The sequence below is a fragment of the Pagrus pagrus genome (genome assembly GCF_965226575.1).
Source record: "Pagrus pagrus genome assembly, chromosome: 3".
Lineage (NCBI taxonomy): Eukaryota > Metazoa > Chordata > Actinopteri > Spariformes > Sparidae > Pagrus > Pagrus pagrus.
Window position 1 is genome coordinate 4711286 of NC_140187.1, and position 27856 is coordinate 4739141.

Sequence of the window (27856 nt, forward strand, 5' to 3'; positions counted from 1 at the left end):
TGTAGAAACATGTAAGAGAATTTAATGTAACAAATACAACATTTTTTGAACATTTTCACCAAAAACAGTCCTTATAGTCAATTTTTGATGTGGAAATGACAAAAATTATCAGCATCATAACCACATGATCCATTCTACTGAAGAAACCAACCTTGTCCATGTCTGTTTAATCCCATAATTTGTAACATGCACTTCAACATCTGCTTATGTCCACAACTCTACTCGAGGATATTTGAGCGTGAGCCCAATCATGTGTTTACAGCACTCATGGAGTCTGTTTTGGACTACATCAGGGTCCTTACTGTACATCCAGCTAAGTAATACTGTATGACTGGCCTCCAGATCTTTACTGGAATGGCAGAAACAATGGAAACCACTAAAACCAGATGTCCAACCTGGTCGATTAATTCTTCTTTGAACCTGTTAACGTAGGAATCATCTGAAGTTCACCTGTACTGTTCTGATTATTTTTTTAACTGTCTCCTTCCTTTTTCTTCCTGTTTCTGCGGCTGTAGGTTCGTTCATGGTTGTGAACGCGTCGGGCCGGGCGTCAGGACAAAAGGCTCATCTTTACATGCCCACCCTGAAGGAGAACGACACCCACTGTATCGACTTCCTGTACTCCCTGTCCAGCCGGGACGGAGCCAGCCCGGGCACACTTAACGTCTATATCAAGGTGTGTGTGTGTGTCTTTGTGTCTTTGTGTATGTGGGTGTGTGAGAGATTGACTGACTGACAGGGTGGGATGGATGAAGGGGCTGATAGACTGAACAGACTAAGCAGGTAAACAAACAAACAGACCTCTGTTCTCTGTCAAGGAGGGATGAAGTTAGCCCTGGGGCATTTAATGTTTATTTAGAGGTGTGTGTGTGTGTGTATGTGAGAAACAGAATGATTGATGGATAGGTGCAGTGACAGAGCTCATCTATTCCCTTTCAGTAGGGATAAAGTAAACTCCAGTATGCTGTGTGTGTGTTTTCGTAAAGAAAATTTTTAGTAAGATCTCTTATGATATATTGTTTATCTGGACACAAATGCAATGTAAGAATAAGAATTCTTAAAATGTTTAAAACATTACAGGGCATGTGCATGTACGAGTACACTGATCTTTGTGTTGTCGAGGCGAGGCAGGTCTAAACCTGCGAGAGTGAATGTTTTATATCATGGTCTGGAGACACTGATGGACAGATGGGTAGAGCACAGAGCTGGGAAGGTCAGAAGGGAGCTGTGGATGGAGGGTGGAATCTTGAAAAGACAGGCTAGTGAGGCAGAAACTGAGGGAGAATAAAGATGGACAAAAAGATAAGACATGACATAAAGAGATTGATGAGGATCTGAAGTGAGTGAGTCAGGGGATTAACAAAGCACTGGATTAGAGCACTTAACGAGTGAAGTAATCAACCAATCAATTAACTGATTATTGAGGAAGAAGTGTCAGAAAATGAAGGCATAAACAGTTAATTGAATGAATAGAGTGAGTAGACATTAAAATCCCACATTGACTTTAGTTTAGCTTCAAAACCCTCCAGTTTTACCTTCTGAAACCTGCAGACACCCTGTTTTATCCTTTCATCTTGTCCTCCCGCTGTCTGCCTGCAGGTGAATGGAGGCGCTCAGGGTAACCCAGTATGGAACGCCTCTGATACTGTTACTGAAGGCTGGGTGAAGGCTGAGCTGGCCATTTCTACATTCTGGCCTAACTCCTATCAGGTAATGCACAAACACACACACAGACACACACACACACACACACTTCCATTAGTACTATTACTGCACAAGCTGATTGCAAGACATAAGCACAAGATAAATGATGGAGACAGTCGTACAGCAGCCTGTTAAAATGACACGGAGAAATGATCAAGCTTTTTTTTTTTCTAATAGAGCTGCCTGCTCCTCTTTGATCATCATCTCATCGTACAGCAAAAGAGATTAAACTCCTCTTTTAATGTGGTTGAGATCTATAATTACACTCCCTAATGTGTCAGGCAGATTGGTCAGTATTTGCTACTTCAGTTGTCCTGTGGAGGCTGTTTCCACCCAAAACTAAATATTTACTTTAATTTATGAACATGAACATTCAGCAGAAGTTTAGTCAATTGCCTGGACCCTGGAGCTGGTTTGGCAACTCTGTGTTAGTTTGCTGCACAGTTAGCTGTAAGTTATTTGAATCGATATTAATAATAAAAGAAAAAAAGATTAACATACATTAAAAGGAACTCACAAAGTTTGAGGAATTTAGATTTTAACAATGAGAACATTAATTTTTCTTTACATTACTGATTATATTGCTATGTAATAAAACTTTAGCATGATCTGTGTAGGCCTACTCTATGTCGAGTGATTGTAGGTGTCTCACATCAACTCACGAGTAATAAGTCTATAAAATAAGCAGTCTGTTAAGCCTAAATTATGGTGTGACCGTTGGTTGGAGCCGTGGATAAAGTTTCATCACTTAACAGGTAGTGAGATGATTAAAAGGCTTCTCTCTTTTAGTATATTCCTTTTATATTGGAACACAAAACCTTTGCCATTTAATGACTCGCACTTTTTCTCGTGTGTGGGCGTGTGTGTGTCTGTCTAAAATGCAGAGGCATACCCTGCTGTGTTGTTTTATTGAGGTAGCACAAAAGCGACTGTGTTTTACCGAATGACTGAACTACGTTCAGTAAATGAAGGCACCCCCTGTGTGGCGTACACAGATCTGAAGCACAATGGTAACCTAAGTGCATTGAACGTGTGTGTTTCCCTCCCTAATGAGGAGTCACCTCCCATGGAGAAATTACACTTTCTTTTTCATAAAGGGCTAAACATTGTTATATTAAAGTACAGAGCACTGCCAGGGCAAGAACAAACTTCTAAGAGAACTTGTCATTCTCTTTTGAACAGGCCAAATTTGAAATATGCATGTCGCAGTGGGTCATGGCAGTTGAGTTGAAAGAAAAAAAATCTTTTTGCACTAGAAGTGAAAAACCGATCGACTGCTCCCCACTGCTGACACAGACTTAGATAAAACACAACATTATTCATGTTAGCTGCACGGTTTTGTTTGCAGAGATTCTTACTGAAGTTAGCATGCTAACCAGCTAGCCCCAGCATGTCCTGTGGCCTAATACCACTTTTAAGAGATGATGATAGTATATCTGGGTCACTATGATGCTTGCTAGGTCATTGTTGGAGACATTTCAGATTGCATCTTTATCAATAAGTAGTGATGGGGGCGAGATGACGGGACATGGCCCTTTATGTAACGTCGATAAAAACACGGACTCACAGAAAAGATCACATATGAAAGATCTGTTTTTTTTAAACTATATTTTATTCACTTTTAAGTCAATACAGCATGAACATAGATATACAGATCACTCTCACAATGAACATTATGGAAGTGAAAAATCTGAATTTTGCATACGAGGACCCGTCATATAAAAACCCAATATCAGTTTCTTTCTCTTGACATGCGTGCCAGAGGAGGGGGATTTATTTTTTGAAGGAAAAGAGGCGAGTAAAGATTTCCCAGACGTCCTTAGTATTCAGACTGAGTCCCAGCTTATACTGTTGAGGATCCTGACAGCACAGAGGTATATGTGTGTGCGTCCTCGGAGTGTGTTTGTGTATGAGTATTTATGTGTGGGTCAGGAGTGCATGGCCCCTTGACAGTGCTGCCTGTCTGTCACCCTGACAGTGTATGAGCGTGTCTGTGAGGGAGAAAATGTAAAAACAGAAAAAAATAAAGGAGTGGTGCGATGGGACAGAAATTGAGAGAAACACAAAAGAGCAATTAGGGGAAGAGAATAAAAGAGCTCATGGAGAGAGCAGAGGAGGCAGAAAGAGCAAGAATAAATGAGAGGAGCAGGGAGGGATCAAGGATGAAGGGAGTAGAAAAAGCAGAGCGGAGGTGAAGAAGGAAAATAACACAAAAGATTGAAAGAGGGGAAGAATGCAGCAGGAGGATGGGAGAGGAATGACGAGAGGAAGGAGGAGGAGGAGGAGGAGGACCGGCATATGTGGTTGGCATAAGGATGAAGACAGAAGGATGAGGGGATGAAGTGAAGAGAGGAATAGTTGCTGACTTTCAGTGGAAAATTCCCCTGGGGTTTCCATATGAGCTTCACAGGGGCGTCAAGATGTTGCATTATGTGGAAGAAAGAAAGTTTTTTGTCTTTTTTAAATTTAGATGCATTACTTAAAGAGAATACTGTGGCTCAAGCTGGTTCTTTTCTTTCTTTCTTTCTTTCTTTCTTTCTTTCTTTCTTTCCCCTCTCAGGTAATATTTGAAGCAGTTTCAGTTCAAGGCCATCCAGGTTTCATCGCCATCGACGACATACGAGTTCTGGCTCACCCCTGCCGTAAGTGACTGTGTGTGTGTGTGTGTGTGTGTGTGTGTGTGTGTTTCATAACGGTTGACCCTGCACAACTGTAGCCCCACTGAGCATCATCTGTTTTATAGCTATCTCACACTTGCACACACACACACGAAGGCTGTGTAAAGGACAGATTGTGAGGCTTGCAGACAGATTGCACAGAGCCAGGAAGAAGGTCCAAACTCAGGGTCTTCATCACTCAAATCTGACAGAAACACTTTGCTTCACAAAAACTCCGGACTGCTTACTGCAACACTCTGCGGCCTGCCTACCCCACTCTGTCTGCTCGGTATTATTCTCTCACATTCTCACTGTGTAATCTCGGTTGGCACTTTTTCGAGCATGACTTCCTAATTTATTCAGTTCAATTAGACTTTACTGGCATTTCTGTTGAGTAAAACAAATCATGATTGTTACTCTTAGATAATGAGTCTTGTTAGAGATTTTAAAAACTACAGGAAATAGTTGTACCCTGTATAACTGATCATGCATAAATTCTAAAAAGGCATTAAAAACAAAAAAGAACAGCTGCGGCCAGAACTTCTTTCATTCATTTGAAGCAATTTAGATGAAGCTACCACAATTATTACATGTTTCTTCTACACTGCTTATTTTTCCCCTGTAACTCTACTTATTACTTAGCACTCTCTTCACTTTTGTGCCTTTCTAACGGTCTCATTTTTATTCCTGCTAGCCTTTTTTTCCCCTGAATGGCTGGCACCGAACACGTAGCTCATCTGTGCCAGTCACAAATCAGATTAGTCAAAGTGGTTGAGTCAGTGGTGGAAAGCAAGAGGAAGAGAGTAGAGGTTTTCACAGTGGAAGGAAGAAAATAGACTGGAAAACAAACATCTGAGGTAATGCAGAAGAAGAGGAAGACAAAGAAGAATGCACCAATAGAGAAAGGGTACCAAAGAACAACCTTCTTATCTAAGTCCTTTTCATTTGCAGCAACTTCATCATTAGCGTCGCGGCGAATTATCATTGTTAAATGATCGATGCATACTCTGTTAGACTTATCTCTGTCTGCAGACGGCCAAAATGAAATTAACCAGTGGCTGGCTGGTTTTAATGCCAGGCCAAAGTCATCCAGTGTCTGGCGGTCCGTCTCATTGTCTGCCTGCTCATGTGCCTTGTACCATCCCCTGAATTTCCCTGCCTCACTCCAAACAACCAGGCTTCAGTTTTCATGGTCTGGGGTACAAGTGATTTCTGAAAAAGCAATTAAAAGAAGAAAAGCTGTAGTTTTTATCCTTTTTTTTAGACTGTATGCATTATATGATACCAACAAAAGTTATTCACAGGAAGAGTTTGAATGGTACAACCACAAATACCCTTTTTTATCTCTAGAAAATATGCTTCCTCAATTTTTATACAGTGTCTGTTTTACTGTCTGTGTTACAGGTAAGGCGCCTCACTTCCTGCGTCTGCAGAATGTGGAGGTGAACGTGGGTCAGAATGCTACGTTTCAGTGTACTGCTGGAGGAAAATGGTCTCAGCATGATAAACTCTGGCTACAGGTTAGTACCTTCTTATCAGTACATTTGTACAGGAGTGATATCAACAGTGTACATGCAGCACTTGTATAAAGGAAGGTCAGAATTATTACCAAACAAATCCCAGTGTAGTAACTTGCACATCTACTGGTGGAGGCAATAGATCATGTCATTATTATTGTAGGTTTTCACACATTTTTCAAAATAATAGTCAAAGACTTCATATTTTTCCACATCAGGACACATGAATGTGTATTAGGGCTGTTATACCATGGTCACTTGTAGTAAGTTTAGCCATTTGTTCTGCATGATTCATCCCTGAAGGCTGACCTAAGTACTTTTTGTATGGTTAAGTGAATTTAACTGTAGCTAAGGGACCGATTTAGAACGGTGATTAAACTTTCCATGAGGTATCCTGTTGTAAGGTTTTTATTGGCTCTGATCTGTTGATCCATCAAATATTCCATTGAATACTGTGATAAAAAATATAAACCATATAAAGCCAATGTAGCAAATCCAGTTATGTATTATTTATACAATTTTATTTAAAATAAATAAATAAAAAGTTAGTACACTGTGGCAATGATCCCCAGCCCTCCCTGCTCTATTTCAGGATTGATTAAAAGTCCTTGTTCTGCTTCGCACCGATAACTCCATCTTGGTACAAGTGACAAGTGTGTATGCGTGCATGTTTTGTGCATCAGTGCATCTTCTGGTTCAAATTCACATGCACTGGCAGGCTTGCATGTTTTCGCTGCACATGGGTGTATACCACTGAGAATGCTGCTGTGTACAGTAATGACATTTGCAATGAAGAGCAGTGACCCTCCTGACTATAGGTCTGTTGGGCAAAGCATGTTTCTCCAAATTGGTGGATGATACTACAGTGGTAAAAGAAGATTGGATCTGGAGATGGGGGGGATCATATGCAAAGCAGGAAGTGGCAGCAGTACATTTTTTAATTTAATGTCTGATCTGCTCACTTCAAATTGCTTCTATTGCCTGCAAAGTCTTTAATATCTATTTTGGCTCATTGCTGTGTTGCACTTTTAATTGTTCTTTTCTTTAATCTGTCTCTTGAGAGTCTGCCAGATGTGTGGAAGTGTAATACTAAAGTGCTTAGTCTTGCTTTTTTTTCTACAAGAATTTTAAGATTCAAGCTCCTTCTAATGCATTTCTCAAGATGTTAGGAAGGAAAAAGTCATGGCCAGTTCAGCTGACGGGCAGGTGTGCTTAGGCTGTCATATTTAACTCTTTTGAGACATGAGAGCACGAAACAGTCCCCAGTGGTTGCCTCTTGGTCAGAACATGCTGCAAGGATTTTGCCAATATTTACTTATCTTATCTGTCTTATCCGTTATGCAGCAGTGGAATGGTAAGGACACGGCGTTGATGGTGACCAGGGTTGTGAACCACAGGCGTTTCTCAGCAACCGTCAGCGTTGGCGACACATCCCAGCGCAGCACCAGCCGCTACCGCTGCGTCATCCGATCAGACGGCGGGTCAGGGGTGTCCAACTATGCCGACCTCATTGTCAAAGGTACGTTGTGCTGTTTATCTGGTTTCACATAAAGCATGAGTGGAAAGCAAACAGCCAGTCACTTAAAAAGTAGAGTATTTGTGATGAATTTAAATGGGTGAAAGAAGAGCAGTGCTTGACAAATCTGATCAGCGTGGATGCAGTAAAATGCAACAACTTCTTTAATGTAGAGAACATGACAAACAAGCCTGGGTTGCGGTTGTCTCGTTGTGTGTATGTGTGTGTTTGGCTGCTGCTCATTAGTGCTGTGAGAATGCTGAGGACTGAATACTGAACAGACTTCAGAGCAGTGACTAGAACTCACAATGAGCCCTCTTTCACTCCATTTTTGTCTGTCTCTGTCAGTCTTTCAGTTCAATTTTCTTCCTGTGTTTCTGCAGCTCGTGTTCCCTCTCTTTCTGTCAAAGTTTGATATAGATACCCACAATTTGTTTATGTCTCTGAAAATAGAAAGAACTGAATAATTTTAGAGGCTTCAGTTCATCCTAGTCATCTAATTTTAAGGTGTTAATGTATTCTGAAAAGTGTCAAAGTTTGAGTTTCCAAACATTTTGTCTTGATCTGGAAAAAAATGCAGCTGTAGTTCAGCAGGGAAACAGGCGAAGTTTAGATAATAGAGTTCCAGCCTACATTTTGCCTCTAACACCCCAGTGAACCCTTTTGACTGTTTGTGTTAACATATGCTTGCCTGCCCATGGTGTGGACAAGCACTCTTTCCACCCACAGAACTCTAATTTAAATTCTACTCAAGACTCTCAAAGATACCAAAAAGAAATATGGAGCATGTTAGACAAGTAATCTATTTTCAATGTGATGTAATGGGGAAGCTGTAAAAAAAAAAAAAAATACAGTGTAGGATATAAATATTTCGCAAAGTAAGTACTTGCAGTTTTAATAAAATGCATGATCAAGCAGAGAATACACGATGTTGGCAAACACTAATAAAAAATGTTTTATCTCACTTGGAAACTACTTAAATGTAATTGGAACATTTGGATCTAAGTGCTTACAACATACAGTCATTTGACTACAAATCAAAAGTAACCATTAAATTAAATGCAAATATATGTTTTGCTCCTCCTCTCCCTTCCCTGCTGGTCCTTTCTTTTTCCATTTTCATTGTTTTCCTTCCATCCATCCTCACCTCTTGTTTCCTCTGTCCCTCTTGTATTCATCTGTGCTGCTAAACAAATCCCCTCGCTGAGCACATTCAAATCCTCTAATGCGATCTACTCAGCTCTGCCTCACACTCAATACAGGGGGAAAATATGAAGGAATCTCTGTGATTTGCCATCCCACTCTCCATCCCATGGTTCATGTGAACAACAGCAAAAACAGGCCTGTCCTGCTGAGAAGGACTGTGATGTACTGAGGAGGCTGGATAATATTGTTGTAAGGCTTTTGATAGAATTAAAGCATCACAGCTATCTGTTGTTGTCAGACATAATTACATTCCTTAACCTCTCCCACTCTCCTTCTTTCGTACTCTGAGTTTTGTGCTTTTATGTCCATCTTTGTCTCCACTTTTGGCAGATGGACTATGAAGAAATGTTTTTTTCAACATTAAACTACTCTCGACTTGAATTGTCTCATGCTAAATCGTCAGAAAACATGTATAGGCTACTGAAGTAAAATGAGCCCAGGTCAACATACTATTTACTAAAAGGTTAGCGTGAGCCTTCTATCGTTCAAAACAGTGTCAACAGCTTCCCAAGGAATGAACAGTGCTGTAATCAGTTCTCATTGCACGTCCATGATACTGATGCGCTAATGTATGCTAATGTTTTAGCAATGAGCCTGCTATTGCTCAACATAGTCTAAAGGCGTTAACACTGACCCGCTATTACTTGACAAAGCCTATTATGCTGAAGTGTTAGCACTGAGACAGCTTCGCGGATGTGTTATCCCTGTGCACTTGAAACAGTGTATGCTAACGTTTAAGCACTGACCCACTATAACATATTATGATAGTTTAATTGTTAGTTTAGATACTGGTTGGTTGCTTTGTCTTAAAATGATGTATGCTAAAGAGTTAGCACTGGGGTAGCACTGGGTACCACCACAGCCACAGATGTATTTCCCTGTGTCAACACATAAACTAACCAGCAGACAAAATACCTCTCACAAACTTTGTATTCCCTTTTTAAGTGTCCTTGACACTGAAGGCACTAAAGCTACATCTGCTCAGTCAGTGTAAAGCTGAGTTTATGTTTGGTTGGTTGGATCTCTGCGGTTGTCCTCAATATACTGTGCTGCACTTCAACCAAATGTATAGGCAGACCTTGAGGTGGAGACACAGAGGAATATTTTGTGTGTAACAGGCCCACTTACACTATGACCAATTACCGTTATTTGCTGGAATGAGTGTTCATTCTAACAATACAATGCTTTCAGTGAAGTTAAAATTGGATTCCTGAGGTGCATTTGGACAAACACAAATCTCTGCCTTAAGATATTTGATGTGAATTATGTTTATTTCTATTACACATAAGAATATCTTTATGTGGTGCAAGGGGGATTGAATTGTGTTTGTTTTTTAATGGAATTCAAACTGCATCACTGAAATATATTTAAATGTAGAGAGGCATTGGCCTAAATTATGTTCTCAATGCATATTTAGTATGAATTATGCTGTTAACCTTATTTGGTGTGAAGGATGTTAAATCTGGAGGGAGGCTGGAGTGTGTGTGTATATATGTGTGTGTGTGTGTTGGTGTGTATGTGTGCTTTTTTGATTAGATGATAGTCCAGCGACTGAAACTGTCATTACCATCTGTTGGCAGAACACACAGGCTGTACTCCTGACGTCCAAATGTGAATGTGTGTGTGTGTGTGTGTGTGTGTGTGTGTGTGTCTGTATGTGTCCTGCTGAATGTGTCTCTTAGCATGCGTGTCTTTGTCCTTTGTATGTGAGTATGTGTGTGTGTGTATGTGTGTGTGTGAAGCTCAGGTGCTGTCAGCCATGCATTGTGCCAGAAGAATAGTCCATGCCAGCACAGTGAACGGTGAACAGTGAGATATGCAATATTACACGTGCACATCACTGAGCACACCTCCCTGAAGCTCAATGCTTTAGCTGTTGCTAAATTTGTGTTATTGTCCTTGATTTGTACATTTGTGTATTTTTGAGTTTTTTCATTCTATTCATTCATGTGTGGTGGGAACATGTGTGCGCAGCTGAATTTGTGTCTAGGTGTGTGTATCTGCATGCTGTGTTATTTGTGTGCTCATGTGTGAGGTGTCAAAGTGTGTGTGTGTGTGTGTGTATGTGTATTTGTGAGTCCCCCCTGAGCTGCTAAGTGAAATCGGGGTTAATTAGTGTTTTGTTCAGCCAGGTGTGACCAGGGGAAATCTGGAGAGAGACACTTCTCATGTTACAGGGCCCGCTCTGTGCACCGAGTATGTGTGGGTGTGTGTGTCCCACGTGCTCATGCATGCATGTTAATCTGTGACACAACACTGCTGGCCGGCCGAACAGATGATGTCTTCCTGAAAAATTGACAAACTGAAAAGAAGACGGCCGAAAATAAACATTCAGAAGCCACCTTCTGGTGGAGCTCTATCTGAAGGCAGATTTGAACAAAGGACTCAGACTCTGCTGATTTAAAATCATCAATAATTCAATAGAATAATACGTATTCTAAAGTAAAAGGACTGACATTTAAAGCCACCATGCGAATCATCTTCCAATTGATTCTGGATGGTGTTTAAATATTCCCAAATCCAGCGTTCTGTGTGCATGTGATATCAGCACAGCATCCCCTGCAGCATCCTCGCAAGGGAGTATTTCTACTCTGCTTGCACAAATGCGGTCCTGAAAGCACAAGCTCAACCCTACCTATGTATTGGCAAATACTAAACAGTCACTTACTCGTCAAGTTGACACAGAGACTTTGGAGGCGGGGATGGTGGAGAGTGGCTGACGTCTCCTGTCCTTTTATAAGCCACTTTCAACACCCACAGTCTCAAACTTCCAAGGTGATGTGAGCTTTTCCAAAACCAAATAGTCTAAACCAGACCAATTCAACTGGCAGACAGTGGGCTGAATGGGGCTCTTTAACAGCCTCATTCTGGCCCTTTGATACATTTGTGAGTTGGCATTTTTTGTGTCTGTTGCTAAACACAAAATACTCTTGTTTCATTAAAAAGTTTTGAGCCAGGCTTGAAGCAGAGGGGATTTACAAGAATCAAACAGACAATCCTCTTCTACAGTTCCTTTATTTTTCTAAGTATGAAATACAGCTGCTTATGAAAACAACAGTTTTTAGATTCCTTCATACTTCAAACATTGAAGACAAAGAATAACTCAAAAAATTAAAATGAATGAAATAGCATCTTTCACAGACACAGACAGCAAACAATCAAATGTTGTGAGGACAAAGACAAGATTACCAAAAAATACAACAATGCATGGACTACCAGTATTTTCTTTGTTGTTCTTAATTATTTCTTTGTCTGCTGCAGAAAAACAAAAACAGTTTCCCATTATACTTGCGCTGACACCTTCATCTAAAGGCTCAGAAAGTAAAAAGGCTGAGGGTACTGTATATTTAATACCAAGCTCAACTTCACACCTCCACTCCCATCTTTCCATCATTCAGTATTCCGTCTGTCTCGTCCCCTCACTTCCTCATTCTCCCCGTATTCACACCTCCGCCTCGCTTCACACCTTCCTTTAAGTTAATGCTGTTATGTTAAAGAAAACACGCAGTGACAGCGATTTCTTGTAAACACAACCTCCTCCCTGTCTTGCTTTTAAATGGACTTATCTTTGCATTAATGACACCGAGAGGCATTCTTGTCATGAGAAAACATCTAATAAACGGGAGGGAAGGAATTATTTTCAAGTATTAAAGGAGATAAGAGGGAAAGTACAAAATACACAGAACCTAGACAAGCTACTAGTGAAAGCTACTCTTGAAAGAAGTTGAGAAAAGTTTTTATAATTGAGTAAAAGTCAGGTTTTTTGTAACAAGACACATGCATTCTTGTACACACACGTAAACACAGTCATTGTCCAGTGTGATCAGACAATGAAGGATGTCCTTGAAGAACATGTCAGGAAAAATGACAGGCTGCTGGAAACACACACACGCACACACATACACACACACACACACACACACACACACACACACAGATGTTTTTCTCTGCTCCTGTGCGTTTCTCATTTGTATGGCTCTTGTCGAACAGATGCAGTCAAAGCCCCAGGGCAACAAGGTCTCAACCATACCCCCGACTGTGCTTGTGTGTACGTGCGTGTGTGTGTATGTGTGTGTCAGAGTGAGCAAGCTTGCATGCTGACGTGTCTGTGTCTCAGGGGGGCTTTATTTGGGCTGTGTATCTGCATTTGTGTGTGTGTGTGTGTGTGTGTCTGTGTGTGTGTGTGTGTTGTGTATGGGTATTTGGGCAGCAGTGTGTGTGTTCTGTCTGTCAGAGATAAGACTCAGTGGGGCGTAGCAAAGATCCAGGAGAGCCACTGTCAGCCAGTGCCCCTCGGACACCATGCAGAGTGTGTGTGTGTGTTCCCCAGGAATACTGCTCCATCTTTCTATGTCTCCCTGGGTGGTCATAAAGCTGATTGTAGTCCAAGAATTAGACTCAGCAGTGCCACCGAGGTGTGTAAGTGTCTCTGAATGTGTGTGTGTCTGCATATGTGTGCTTGTGTGTCCATAGAGCTTTCTGCAGCCCAGAGCTCATTCCCAGCATCTTCTATGTGTCTGTTCCCTGATAAGGAAATCAATAGGATAGTGGACAGCTCAGCTCCACGTGTCAAATGTGTGGAAACCCACCGACGCTTCGAACTCCCACTGGGTGTGAACACAAACACAACCTACAATTTAGAAAAATAACACTCGAAAAGTATGTTTCACTTCCAAGCGGGGTGTTTTATTCCAAAATGAGATGTCAAACATTGAAAAAGGCACACATAAGAAATGCCAAACGTGTATAGAAAAGTTTCCTTTACCGAGCAGTCTGCAGTTGTTGGATAATATTTTAATATATGATGCCACATTTTGAAGTTATCTCAAAGTACAATGCATTCTCAGAGAAAAATAATAGAGGAGCCATTTGCGATTGATTATGCCCAAAGGCTATTGGGGACTTTTAATTTGAAACATCTACAGGAAGCTGTAAGTATTGTGATATGCAGGAACATAACAGAGAACAAAAAATTACAACCAACTGCAAGTGGAGTGAAAACAGTGTTTTTCTTCAGAAAGGAGTAAGAAATAACTCATTGGAGAGAAAAGAGAATAAATGCTTTAGAAATGTAAATTGTTGTGAATATCTCTAGTAAAAAACTAATAAGGACGAAGTGTTTAGTTAACAACAAACAACACCAGCAGCAAATTAAAGTGGAAAAGGGAGAAATATTTGAAATTTTGCTCTGCTTCTAATATAACCCTGTATCAAATAGAGGCGTTGCAACAGCTATGCATAATGTGCATAGTATTCTTCTTTCTGGGAAAATACATTTCAGGGACACAGGAACAATGTTTCTGGTACTTCTGGGAAAAGAAACCTCATCAGTGAATGGTCAGCTTGAGATGTAATTAAATTATGAAAATTCTCTGAGACAAGAGAAAGATTTGCTTCCTTAGGAGAAAGAAAACTTCCTGCATTTTCTTTGTTCATCTGCCTACATCAGGGTGTGCATGTGTCTGAGAGTGTGTGTGTGTGTGTGTGTGTGTGTGTGTGTGTGTGTGTGTGTGTGTGTGTGTGTGTGTGTGTTCATGTGTGTATGTGAAGAGAAGAGCATACACCCATAAAGTGTACACTCCACCTGCCTCTTTAACCAGGTCTTTAGGGCTTGCCTTAGGGGATGTGTGAGTTTGTGTGTGTTGTGTTGTGTTGTGTTGTGTACGCTGGGAAGTTTGTCATGTCATTGGTATTCCATGTCCATTGCTCTTTCATGTGCATCGGCCTGTGTGCGCATGTGCATCTGTATTGTGTGTGTGTGTTGGAGAAAGTGGACACTTCACACAGAATATCTGAAGAGAAATATAAGTAATGCATGAACAGATAGGTGAGGAGGAGGAGGAGGAGGAGGACTGGAGGTGAGAAAAAGAAAAGGTAGAGAAGCAGAGAGAGAGGGTCAGTGAGAAGTGAGGGGAGCAGAGAGGAGAGGATGATCAGGAGGTGAAAAGTTGAAAGACTGGGGAGAGCCACACGACAGTGAGGCTGTAAAGAGAGGCCAACGAAACTTGTACAACAGGAGAAGTTAACAAAAAGGAAAATAAGGAGTAAAAATGATGCAAAATGGGAAGAAAGATGATTATGTTAGTGATCTAACCAGTGAGACCCTAACACGGGAAGTTAAGCCAAAGCTGACAGCTTCAGTTCCATCAGTTGTTTCTGTCATTGCACCACCATCTCATGAACTGTCTAACTGTATGTTCACGTGGATGAGAGCAGCTAAATGCCAAAAAAGTTTGGAGTTTGGAGAGTTTGAAGGAGAGATGTGTCCACTACCAGTGTCCTGCTGTTTTGCTCCTGTGAAGCTGACAGATTTAAGAGTAATTCTCACTTCATTAAAAGCTGTCTGGTTAGGGAGTATTTCTGTGACTCTAAGAGGATCAGTGTCTCTTTTAGGCTCCTTCTTTCTGTCGTTCCTCCTATTTTCCTCAACTTCTCCCACCTTCTCTGTCGGTCTTTATATTTCAAAGATTAGACTCTATCTGGGACTTTTATCCCAAGCAGCTTACAGTAAGAGAGCAGGTAGAAGTTTCCTTTCATGTTCATGGACACGTCGGCAGAACTGATGCAGTTGTTTGACACAATCTCACAGATTTGGAGAAATGAGCTTAAAATCAAAGGCTGTGTTTGTACTATGGAAGGATGAGACATGGTTGCTTTGTAACCCTCATCTCCTGAATATCCTCCTTGATGACAGTATCATTAAGGCATAAGGAAACACCTGTGTTCGGGGTAACCCGGTCAGGTAGTCAAATACTACATATGTGATAAGACATTAGTTATACATAAGCTGCTTTGCCACCTTTGCTGTAGTTTGAGGACAATGACAGCTTCACATTTCAAGTTTAGGAAGAAATGAGCATGAAAAACAAGACTTCATAAATACTGTAGCACAGAACAGCACTTGAAGCAGAGGAAAGAGAAGACCAACCCTGGCCTTTGTAACAAATTAAGTACATTTATAAGTTAAGGCTTTAAATTAATTCTAACATGAGTTGTCGGTTTTGAATAAAACAAAAATCTGCTACTGAGGCTTTTGTTTGCACCAAACTGGGAGCATCCACAGTTTTTGTGGAAAGAATTAGAGCCTGACCAATGTTTTTTCTACAATGACTGGGATGTTGATAGAAGAAAAACCAGGCGAAAAATATACTAAGTTTGCCTCCTATTTCACTCATGTAATACTTAACAGTTGAGTACTACTTAACAGGCTGAGGTGATCAGATAACTTGAATAAGCATTAGGTTAGCAGCGACTGTGAGCATCGTCACTTTTTGTCAATTCAAAGCAAACCTGCACAGCTTCAGTCACAAAAATGTCTCCAGCTTTTGTCTGAGGACTCTGGGGGTGAACACAAAGTGATTTTTTTCTGTTTAGAAGTGGACTCAGATGGCTGGAGGACACGCTGAGTGTGTGTGCATGAATATGTGCTAAAGATGTTTGTGTTTATTTGTGTTTTCCTGTCTGTTATTTATGTATGTGTGCGTCTGCATCTGTTATTCTGTTTTTGTACTTCTGGAGTGTGTGTGTGTGTGTCAAGAGTTACAGGTAGCAGGTGTTTGCCGCAGTGAGTTTGTTGTGAAGAGTGGGGAATCAGATCTTATTTCCCATGATTCTTGCCTCCCTGTTGAGTGTAAAATATACTCCTGTTTGCATCCCCCCCACAAACCCAACCCCCGATCTCATTTCTTTCTTTCTTTCTTTCTTTCTTTCTTTCTGTCTTTCTTTCTTTCTTTCTTTCTTTCTTTCTTTCTTTCTTTCTGTCTTTCTTTCTTTCTTCCTTTCTTCCTTTCTTGCTAAATTCTTCTCTACCTCTTGTCTTTCCTCTAGGCTAGATGGAGGCTGTGTGGTTGTGCTATGAATCTTTTGATAAAAGTATTCTTTGTGACCAGGCAGTAGAGAAGGACGTTCCCATTGTGTGTATTTGTGTGTACAAGTGCTGAATTCATTATACCAAGCAACAGGCCTGAGGGAGTATGGAGTGTGTTACTCACAGGTGTATGCACACACAGGCACAGAAACACTCGGCAAACTGAAAGCACTCAATCCCCAGGACTTGGAGAAATGTATTTATATAAAAGTGTATATATTTGAGCTGGTAAACAAGAGACTGATTGAGAGAGATTGCACAGACATGAAGAAAGAAATAAAGAAACAATAATAAGTCTTATTTTGTTAGATTAGTTTAAGAGAGAGGAGTTGGAGCTCTGGTTTGACTTTATGCCACAACAAAACAATCCTAAAAGGGTTACATGTTATTCATTGGACTTTGTAATAAGTTGGAACTTTTCCATCTCTCACCTTTTACACGTTAACAAAGCCAGGAGATGTGGAGGATGATGCAAGGGCAAGTCAGCGGGTCGCTTGTATAGCATGTCGACGGGTGAGTCAGACCTTTTCTCCTCAGGTGGAGTGCATTCATGAGGGTGAGGCAGGATCATCCTCATTTTAAATCTGCAGCATGCAGGACCAGACTCTCAGGTCACAGGCATGTTAGGTAGATGTTAGGTGGATGGTATGATCCACCACAAGCTTCTATAAAAGTGTGGGATATTAAAAACTAGAAAATAAAAACTTTGTGGGTTGATGTTTTTTTTTGCTATAGTTCACATTTTCTAACAACATGGTGTCAGTTCTTTTTTCCACATGACCAAAGCCATGAACACTCAGTCAGCTCCGTAATCTGACAGCTCTGCAGTTAGAAAAGGTTTCCCATCCGTTGATTTATATAAGATATGATTTTAAAATGAATAGGCTAAAATTATTTGATATCTTTGCTGTGTTTTTCACTAAAATGAGAGGTTAAAAGTGGCACCAACTCTTTCCAAATAACACTATAATTTACATAGCCATAATTATGATCCTTTTTAAAAAACCCAAACTGTTGCTTGACAAAATGACAACACAGACTGAGTGCTTCTCTGTTCAAGAAATGAATGGTGACTTTGGGAACCGTTAATTTTTTTTGCATTACTGCAAAACAGATGTACATCTATTTTCAATGAAAAGTCCAATATGAATTTGTTCCACTCAAACACACAGCATGTGGTGATTATTAACACTTGATGAGCTGAATTGATTGTATCTGAGGTGGGTCATGCTGATCTGTGTGTGTGTGTGTGTGTGCGTGTGCGTGTGCGTGTGCGCGGGCGCTTATCTGTTCTTTCTGAGATGAACTGCTGAGTTCAAGGAGCTGCGAAATAGACCTGGGACGTATCTCTGATAGGAAAGCAACATACGGAAAATTAAAGAGAAGAATTAACAAATATACAGCGTGAGCAGAGAAAAAATTAGTTTGTTTCCAACTTTAGACATATTTCAAATACTAACATGCTAATTAAATGCATTCAGTCCAGTTGAAGTAAAAATATAATAAATAGGTGTATTAGTGCGTAGAGACATGAGTGAGGCATTCTTGATTTTGTTTTACTTTGGTTAAAGGATCAATGGGTTTATTCCTGAGAGAATTATGACATCGCTAAAGGATAGTCAGACAATCAGACAGATTTTAATCAAACCAACATTAACATTTCATATTTTATATTATAACCAGTGGCCAAAACTATGAAAATATAAGACCCAACTTGTAAGAAAAACAGTTTTTTTTATACTTAAAATCAGAGAAACAGTAAAATTTGCCTCAAACCAAATACAGTCTAATTTTCTTCTGTTTAAAGTTGATTTTCAAACCAAAAAAATGTAATGAAAACCCAATAGTGAAGTGAAAGACAAAGGGAGAGTAAGCAGTACATGAACAGGAAGAAAACCTTTCTCTTTCTGTCTCTCTTATCATCCTGACCGTCTTATTATCACCTCCCCTGCTGTTGAAACGGGAGAGAAGCTGATTTTAGTGAAGCGATTGTAATTTTCAGTGCAGCTGATTTTTCCATCTTTTCCGCCACCTGGGCGATATCTTTTCTCTCCTCTCTGGTGGGCTGAGTCCTCCTCTATCTGTCTCTCCATCACTCTCTCTTTTCTCTCTCTCACACACACATACATACACTTTTCACTTTCTCTATCTTTGAATCTTTCTCTCTCTGAGAACACGGCAGACCCCGGAAAGATTTAATAGCACTTTTTTTCTGATTTGCCACAAACACACATGTCAACAGAAATACACAGTCACAAACACATTCACATTATGAGGCAGGTTATAAACTGCCACCGGAGAAGAGGTGATAAAAAAACTAATATTACCAACAAAACAGCTATTACTCCTAAATCTTCACTCCTTTCCCTCCCTTTTTTCCCTTCATTTCTATATGATTTTTTTACCTCCTCTTCCTCAAAATGTATAACCGTGTGTGTGTGTGTGTGTGTGTGTGTGTGTGTGTGTGTGTGTGTGTGTGTGTGTGTGTTTCACTGGCTGTCAGAAGAAGCAGACAGTGCAATGGTAGAACCATTTAGATTGGAAGTACCTGATAAGCGGAGCCATACTGACTCAGTGCTCTCTCCTCTCCACCTCACTAACGTTCTCCGTTTTCTAACATAATTTCACCTTCTCTCACTCTCTCCCATGAGTTCCTACAGTATGTCAGCTGTTTCTCTTGTAGGTCGTACTCATCAAGAATTCCTTTAACTGGTTCCAGACCCACAGATCAGTATGAGTCAGTTCACTCAGATGAATGGGTTGCCCTGGTGGCCTCAGGTGTAAGATGCCACCATGAAATATAAATAACAAAAAAATTCTTCATGGTCACGGTGTACCACAGGGATCTCAATTGGGCCCTGTGCTGTTTTACCCGGTAAATAGATTATATTGTAGAATGGACTGACAAATAAGTATCTTGATGCACATGGTAATGTTTTGCTGTATTGCTCATTTATTTTAGCCAACAAGCTATTGAGAAATGACACCCCTACTTCTCCTGTTTCAGTTACTCAGTAACTTATAGAAGAGTATGGCCCAATCCCATTTCCAAGTTTTACCCCCACCCCTCGTTTTTGAGTGAGCCCCTTCCCCCTCAGAACAGAGTCACAAGGGGTAGTGGTTGAAATGATACTTGGTGCTATTTAATGACGTTACATATTCCTTGTGAATGTGTTTTGTTGATGATTGATGTTCTTTATCACGACTGCAGAGGAGAGGCAGATATGTTCACAGCCATCAGGCACATCTACAGTTGGTCTGTTGTAAAGCAGTCCAATTTGAGAACAACACCGTTATTGCTTTCCTATTTGTCTTTATCACACCGGCTTCTTACTCATCATTCAGATTGATTATTTAGCCTTATTTAGACTAACTCACACAAACAAAATGGTTCATGCACACAGTTCCAAACAAGATTAAACACACACGCATACACAGATGTATACACACATTTTGTCCCATCTTCAAACACCATGCTGGGATTGTAATACAGTGCAGTAAAAAACTAGATCCATATACTTTGTTCCCTCAGGGTGTAGTAACACGGGTCATTTTTGAGTGTGCGATGCGTCTTTCGACAACAAGGCCCCAGGACACGCAAGATAAAACCTTTATGGGGGCCGGGACTGCTGCAAACATACACACACAAACACACAGAAGTCTTTATTGGCCCACAGTTACAGTGCTGCACTCCTGCTGTATCCCATTTTAAAACTTCATGAGCCCTGCTTGTTTTTACTACGGTGTGAGCGTCTGCAGAGACGAAACGGTGTCCTGCGGGAGGACTCCTGCAGACGTCTCCTCTCTTCTATTTTATATTCCTATTTTTATGATATTAATATCTAGGTTTTGCAAATTCAGATTCTTTTTTTTAAAAGGGGAAATAGACAACTTTTCAACTTTCCTCCCCCCTGGAGTTTCCCTGTGGTATTCTAGTTGCAAAGACAGCATTAGCACATGGCTACCGCTAGCAGCCTGGCTACTTTCCAAAGCAAAAACAGTAAGAATTGTAAGAATCCCAACTTGCCTCAGAAACCCCAATCTCAATCTCAATCTCTATCACTTTTTCTTTTGCAGTCTTGAGTCCTATTCCATCTGTTTCACTGTTACCTGGGGAGAGCGACCGGGGAAAACAGTGCCTCTTCCTGTTTTGGTTGGCAATGGCAGACACGCTTCCTTTGTGCTGTTATTTGACCTTCATTTCTCCGGGAAAATTGAGCCCCTTGACAGACTGAATAGCATAGTGAAAGCGTGGTTTATACGGCACCAATCTTTATGCAGATAGTGTCATTTTTCTACAGCCTGTTCAATCAGTATTTACTGCAGAATGATAAGTTATAGCAAACAAGTACTCCATTGTGAGTGACTGTTTGAGGTTTCATGTCACAAAGTTTTAACAAACACCTGTCTGGTGTAATCTGGAAAAACAAAACAGAAACATACTTTTTATTGCCATGCTATAAACCTTTTTTCGAGGCTTTGGGCTGCACTGCTGAGGATGTTTTAGGCTATCTCATTCATCAACTCATCATTCCCCTTAACCTCCTAACCTTTTTCTTCCAAGCACCCTCATCTCCCTCCGTTTTTGCATGAGTTCATCCTTCTTTTTGTCCCCTCAATCAGTTTTCTTCCTCCTTCTTCAGTCCTTTCCTTCTTCTACTTGACCAAATCTTTCTTCCATCATCCATGATTCTTTTTTTGCTCTCCTCTCACCAACACACTTCTTTCTTCTTCTCTTCTTCCTTGTATCCCTCCTCTCACACTTCATTAGCATCACTGTATGAAGGCCAACTGTAGTTGATGAGCAATTAGAGTGAGTCTGTGTACCATTTCTGTATGCATGTGAGGAGATGTGTTGCTGTGTACAGATGGATACATTTGTGTGTAAAATTGTACACAATAAAACATGTCTGTGTATTTCTGGGCTAGCCTCCAGTTCCAAATGTGTGTATGTGCAAGTATATGAATGTCTGTGTGTGTGTATATGCAAGCACAGGCATCACTTTGTGTGGATGTATTCACATGCGTATAATAGGTACAAGTATGTGTGACACCCCATGTCATCGTGGGTGCCAGGTTGTGTGTCACTGGGTGGCCTCTGTAACTCTCCGCTGTAAACGAGCTGGCAGAGGGAGCGATGGAGGGATGGTGGGAGGAAACAGACGGAGGGAGGGAGTGATTGAACGATCTTGCTCTTTCTTCCTGTGGAGTAACATCAGGAGAAGTTGTTGAATATAAATGATGTTAATGAAGAGTTGAGTCTCTGTTGCAGCAGTTGTAAAACACAGTTAACAGGCCACGTTTTAAAGGAGGGTGTTAAAGATTTGACATGTTTAATACTACAGTATTTGTACTTTACATTGCAGCTCATCGTTTTACAAATGATGTTACTATACTGCAGATTTCAGTTTTTTTTTTTGAGGTCCACATTAATGTTTAACCCTTTTTCTGAACAGAGGAAGGAAATTGCAACAGGATTAGACCAAGTTTGGCTGCTTCTGGTGAATCACCCTTAAAAATGTCTTGGAGTAAAGGAAGTTCACTTTTATTACAACAGAGATTAAACCATTAAGAAAATTGGACACACAAATGAAAAAAAAATGGTTCTCTCCATTTCAGGATAATGAAGGCAAATAAATGTCTTGTTCTCTGTATTACTATGAATTTTATTTTGGGAAGGAAACCATTGGTGCAAGGGTTCATAAACATAGCTGCACTTTGTTTTTGACTGGAATACATGCATTCAGATATATGCAATGCACATATACATTCACCCACAAATGCATCTTGATGCTTTTTGTCTTTCACTCTCTCCTGCACTCAGGAATTCACAAACAGACTCAGACACACACACACACACACACACACACACACTCGCAGCCTCCATATAGTTGAGATGGATGAGTGTGCAGTGACTGACAGTTGATTCATCGGTCCCGCAGCCCGCCATACATATTCTAATGCAGCCTGGAGGAAAGTAAAAAACTTGGAGAGTGAGATCAGGACTTTGCTTTTAGACAGCAGGAGGAGAAGGGCCATTATTCTTAGCTAGCATAACGTAGCTGTCAACTGACAAAGCACCTGCCACGGACAAAAAAATAAGATTTATACTCAGAAACCTAGACTTCAATCTCAAAAGGACTCTTTAAGTCGCAGCTTTTTGAGAAGCTTACTGTATGGAGCAAGGAGTTCATTGTGTACCAGTACATGTTTGATGATCTGCCCTACATCATACATGCATTTCTTTTTCAGCATTATTGTCCCCATACCTTTACAGTTTATGCAGTCTGTGATATCATAACAACTCATTCTTGGGCACTTGAATGTGTTGAAATAGAGATGAAGAGGGGGGTGTGGAGGCTCAGGTAGATATGTTGTGTCAGTCTGGAGGCTTCTAGGTCACAGCTGAGCTATGGAGAACTGAAAACTTTATCGATCTAAAATACACAATGTTCAGCTGTGAACATACTAAGATTATCAAGATGTCAGTCCACTCTAGAGGGATGCCTTCTGTGTTTTCTGTGGAGCTCAGGCAGATCAGCTCATCATTGTGCTTAAGAACAGTGTCAGTGCCTCTGTCCAAGGTGCTGATCCTGCGACCTTTAGAAATACAGGAGCTGTCCATGGTAGTAGTTTAGACTCATGCAGTTATCTCACTGTTGCAGTCTGATGACCAACAGTAAAACTCCAATGGTAATTAATTATCCTTATGTAATACATGTGAAGAGGATGTGGTATTTTTAGTTCCCACTTCTTCTGTCGTTATGAGCTTAAGAGCTCTTTTTCACCATTTTGTGTAACATTTTGAAGAGGTCTCACTATTCATGTGGATGTTGGTTATCTCACTTGGAAAAGAAGCTGCTGTCTCCAGTTTGGTTTTGAGAAAAAAAAAAAGGAGGGAGTAATAAAACATCCTATGCTTTTAGGGTTGACAGAGGCCATTATTTTAAAAGTAGCATAATGTGGAAGTCTAGTGGCAAAGTAGCTGTCAGCAACATGTCAACAAAGTGATGGATTAGTGCTAAAGGTGGAGAACTTGCTCTGTGTAATTTCTCCTTTTTAGCTTTTAGTGGCAGCTGTTTTCAATGCAAAACTGTGTCTGCTCCTACTTTACATGTACATCACATTGTAACCATTTAGTGGCTGCTGTCTTGCACAGCCTGCAGCTGTGATGGCAGAATAAGCTTTGATTCATAGCAGATTCATTTCCACTGAGATTAACAACATATTCCAGGAGTCTATGAGGGTCCAAGGGTAGAACTAGGGCTGGGATTAAAAAATCTATTTTCCGATGTCAGTCTTTTTTCATTTGAATGATCCAATATCGATTCATAAAATCCAGAGATTGATCTTTAAATATATGCCTTTTCCTGTGGATGTGTGACAGGGTCCGAAGTTAACACGTGTGGGTAGATTTTCCATTTGGAGAGTGAATCTCTGGAGGCTATCCACCACATTGTCCCATACATGTTTGTACATGAAAAGTCATGTAATTAAAAAGTATGCTGAGTCTCTGCTGCTCTTGTCTTCTGCTGTGTGTCTGTGTTGGATTTCAAACACACACACAGGGACAGGTACATTCAGGTGCATCTTGTAAACTCTGAAATATATATTTGAATGGCCATGAAGGATATTTCAAACAGGAGAGTTTCTTTTTTTTTGTTGTTATTTTCCTACACCTGTCATTACTTTCTTCAGTCACTAGAGCATTTTTAATAATTAGATGCTCAGATTATAACAAAATCCCATTAATTTCTCCAAAAACCTTTTAATTTAATTTTTCATGTAAAAACACTGTCTCTGAAATATTCCTAACCAAATCCATATTGAATCGAATCGAATCTGAAATCAAATTGAATCTGGGCCATGTGAATTGGAATCAGAACCCTTTGGAAAATCATTGGCAATACCCAGCTGTAGGTAGAACAACAACATATAAAGTCCCAGTCACTGACTGGAGTCTAACTCCATAGTGATACAATCATAACAGGCTATATTGAGATTTATATGGTTTTAAAGCAATCTGCTTAAAAATATTTGCCTCTTAACTTTCTTTCATCATTTTTATGGGTATTTTTATTGGGGGAATCATTCAAGGCCTGAAAATATCTCAAAGCAGGTGGTACATAAAATGCCACATAATGAAATGATGCATTTGAAATTGTGTTTGTTATTTTTGAAAATTACGCTGAGCACCCTAAGGGTTGTACAACATTCATTTGTTGAGTTTTACACACTTAGGCACCACTGATTGGACTTTAATATAGTTTTGGAAGAGGACTTCTGTAATGTATTCTAATTTAATAGTGTTTAGCTCGGGTGGGGGTACAGTTACAGTCAAATCAAGGTGATATATTTGTTTTGTGATTTGCTCTGAGACTGAACAGCAGGATTCAACAGGGACGACATGTTTTATTGATTTCTTTTTCAATAGAATATTCTCTGATTATAAGATCTGAATCTACAACTAATCACCTCTGTTCTCATTTCACAGCTCCACCCACCCCCATCGCACCACCTGAGCTTCTGGCTGTCGGCGCCACCTACCTTTGGATCAAACCAAACGCCAACAGCATCATCGGCGATGGGCCGATCATCCTGAAGGAGGTGGAGTACCGCACCACTTCAGGGAACTGGGCCGAGACACACGTGGTGGATGCCCCCACCTACAAACTGTGGCATCTGGACCCAGATGTGGAGTATGAGATCAAAGTCCTGCTGTCCAGACCTGGGGAGGGAGGAACAGGGCCACCAGGGCCGCCACTGGTCACCAGGACCAAATGTGCAGGTGAGTGACTCTTTTTGTATTCAAGCTCTCTCTTTTCTTTCTCTTTTCTTTCTCTTTATTCGGTGTCACTTCAGTTACAAAATCTCCTTGTTATTGTTGCTGTTGTCTCTGGTATTTAGCTTTTTTTTTCGTTTTGATAGTGGCTTTTTTATTGTCTTGCCTTCCTTGTTGAGGACGACTCCAGAATGGTCATGCTATGCTGCATAGAAACAGTCACTATTAACTTATGTTCTAGACTCAAAGTATGGATTAAATATTCTGCTCACTTGACAAATCGAACTCTGTTGTTGAGAAATTGTAGAGAAGGTAAATAACCTACGGTCCGGATATGGTTAAAGCTTCCATCTGAATGATCTGGTATAGAGATAAAGAGGCTTGAAGGCAGATGAGCAAAAGAACGTGAGAAAAAAAGGAGAAAAAAAAATGTTTCCCAATTACTCCTTCTTGAGAACGAGAGAGCAAATCAAAGAAGATGATAATTGGGATGTTAAGAAGGTGCCCCACAGATGAAGGAGAGGTGGAGTGCAGGGGTTGGAGGAGGAGAGGAGGAGGAGAAGATAGGGGAGGTTAGGTGGGGGCAATCATGGCCGATAATGAGGATCCCAGCGGGGGTGTTAGGACACAACGTGTGACAGTTCATTTGATAAAGTGACAGCCCATCAGATCTCTGATGTACTGTGTGTGTGTCTGTGGGGACTAGTTAACCCTGTAGGACGCCATCATCACCAATCTTCTCTTTTCCCTTTCTCTCTTTCCTTTCTCTTCTGTGTTTTTTGGTCACATGTATTCTTTTCTTTAATTCCACATTAATTTTTCTTGTGTGCTCTTGTAATTGCGCTTGTTTCTCCTTCCCATTTCTCTTTCCCTTTCAACTTGTTCCCTCCCTTTTTTCTGTCTATGATTCTTCCTCTTTCCTGTTCTTTCACTCCTTTTTCCATTTCTCCTCCTCACTCCCTTTTTGTCTCCTCCCATTATCTTTCCCTGGCTTTGTTGTATCCCCCTTTTCTCCTTTTTCTGTCTCTATGCTTCTTTCACAGTTACTTTTTGAACACACATTCTCTTCATTCCTTCACTCTATTTTTCTTTCCTTTCTCCTCCTTTTGCCAGAATTCTCACCTGTCTTCCTATTCCACTCTTTTGAATGTTTCCCACCTTTCCCATTTCTCCATATTTCTTCCCCCTTTTTCTTTTACCTTTTCTTTTTGCTCAGTCTCACCCAGCCATTTTTTCTCAACAGCTTTATCTGATGCAAAGAAAAAAGACAAAAGCCTTTGTAGAGTAGAGATGGAGTGAGTGAGACAAAGAGAGAATGAGAACAGGCGAATGGGGATGAGTTGGCGAAAGAATGAAGGTGCAGATGTGAAGAGAGATTCTGCTCAATCTGCATCTAACCTTTGATCCACAGAGGAGAGAGAGGGAGAAGCTCTTGAATAGTGCTGCTTCCTTATTACTGATGATGCCTTTATCTCGCCGGGAACAAAATGTAGCCTGTGTGTGTCTTGGGGCTGTGGTTGTTTATGTTTACTTTTCAAGTTAGTTGTGTCAAAACTTTAATTTAATTGGAATGGGAATTTGACGTGTCTGTGGTTGTGTGTGTGTCTTATTTTGTGCATATTTTTGCTTTTGTGTGTCAGTGTTTTTGCCTCATTGTGTGTGTGTGTATTTGCGGTGTCTGCTGTCTGCCCCCCTGAATTTTTTACTCTGTGGTAATCAGCAGGTGAAAATTATGTGCTAACAGTACAGACTCTCTTTCTACCCTCCTCTGTCTCTGTTTTCCTCGCGCCTACTTTCCCCCGTATTTCTGTCTCTCTATGCCTTTCTGTTCCATCTTAAAGGATAAGGAACACATTATTAAATATTTTTCTTCTCGTCAACAAATCCCTTCCACTGTCTTTGGCACCCCTTTGTTTCAGCTTTAGATGTAGTAATTGTGATAAATCTACAAGGATACTCATTAAAAGGCTCAGTAATTTCTTCACATATCTGGGTACTGTAGTTTAAAGCAAATGTTACCCAAACGGGAATAAATGGTGCGGGAGCTTTCATTTTGTTCAGCCAGAACTTCAGATTAAAGTGAGTCTCGAACCACTGAACATTTTGTGTAGTGTGTGTATTTAAAGTGCATGTAAAAGTAGCCACCAGGCTTCAGCAGCCACAGACAGACAGACTAAACAAGGAGAAATAAACCAAGGGTGTGAAAAGAAGAAAAATATCAGGGTGGAGAAGAGGAGGACGACAGCAGGACGAAATCTACAGAGACAGAAAAGGAAAGGATATAAATGACGAGTAGAGGAGGAAGAGAAGAGACAAGAGCAGTGGAGAAGAAAGTGATTGAAGTGGGCCAAAGAGAGCGAGGGAAAGACAGAGAGGTGGTTGATGTGAAGTGAAGTGGGACAGAGGTGCTGGTCACGGTCACTATGTGTGTGTGTTCTGGTTTGTGTGTAAAGCGTAGTAGAAAGGAACATGTGTTTCTGGGCTAGTGGCGCTGTGTTGAGCTGTCACATCCATTCACGGGGTGCTTTGTGTGTGTGTTTGTGTGTGTGTGTGTGTGTGTGTGATGGGATTGGAGCAGGCAGGTATGACAGCTGTTCAAAAGCCTGC

General features: G+C 40.6%; 1 protein-coding gene across 8 annotated transcripts in view; it reads left to right on the forward strand.

Moving 5' to 3' along the window:
- ptprt (protein tyrosine phosphatase receptor type T) overlaps positions 1 to 27856 on the forward strand; it is a 334457-nt gene that overhangs the window by 86846 nt on the left and 219755 nt on the right. For all 8 annotated transcript variants that reach the window (XM_084348993.1, XM_084348986.1, XM_084348987.1 and 5 more), the window contains exons 3-8: positions 516 to 676; positions 1600 to 1710; positions 4265 to 4346; positions 5766 to 5881; positions 7223 to 7397; positions 24962 to 25255. In XM_084348993.1, coding sequence (XP_084205119.1) covers positions 516 to 676; positions 1600 to 1710; positions 4265 to 4346; positions 5766 to 5881; positions 7223 to 7397; positions 24962 to 25255 — 939 coding nt within the window. The remainder of the gene's footprint in view (positions 1 to 515; positions 677 to 1599; positions 1711 to 4264; positions 4347 to 5765; positions 5882 to 7222; positions 7398 to 24961; positions 25256 to 27856) is intronic.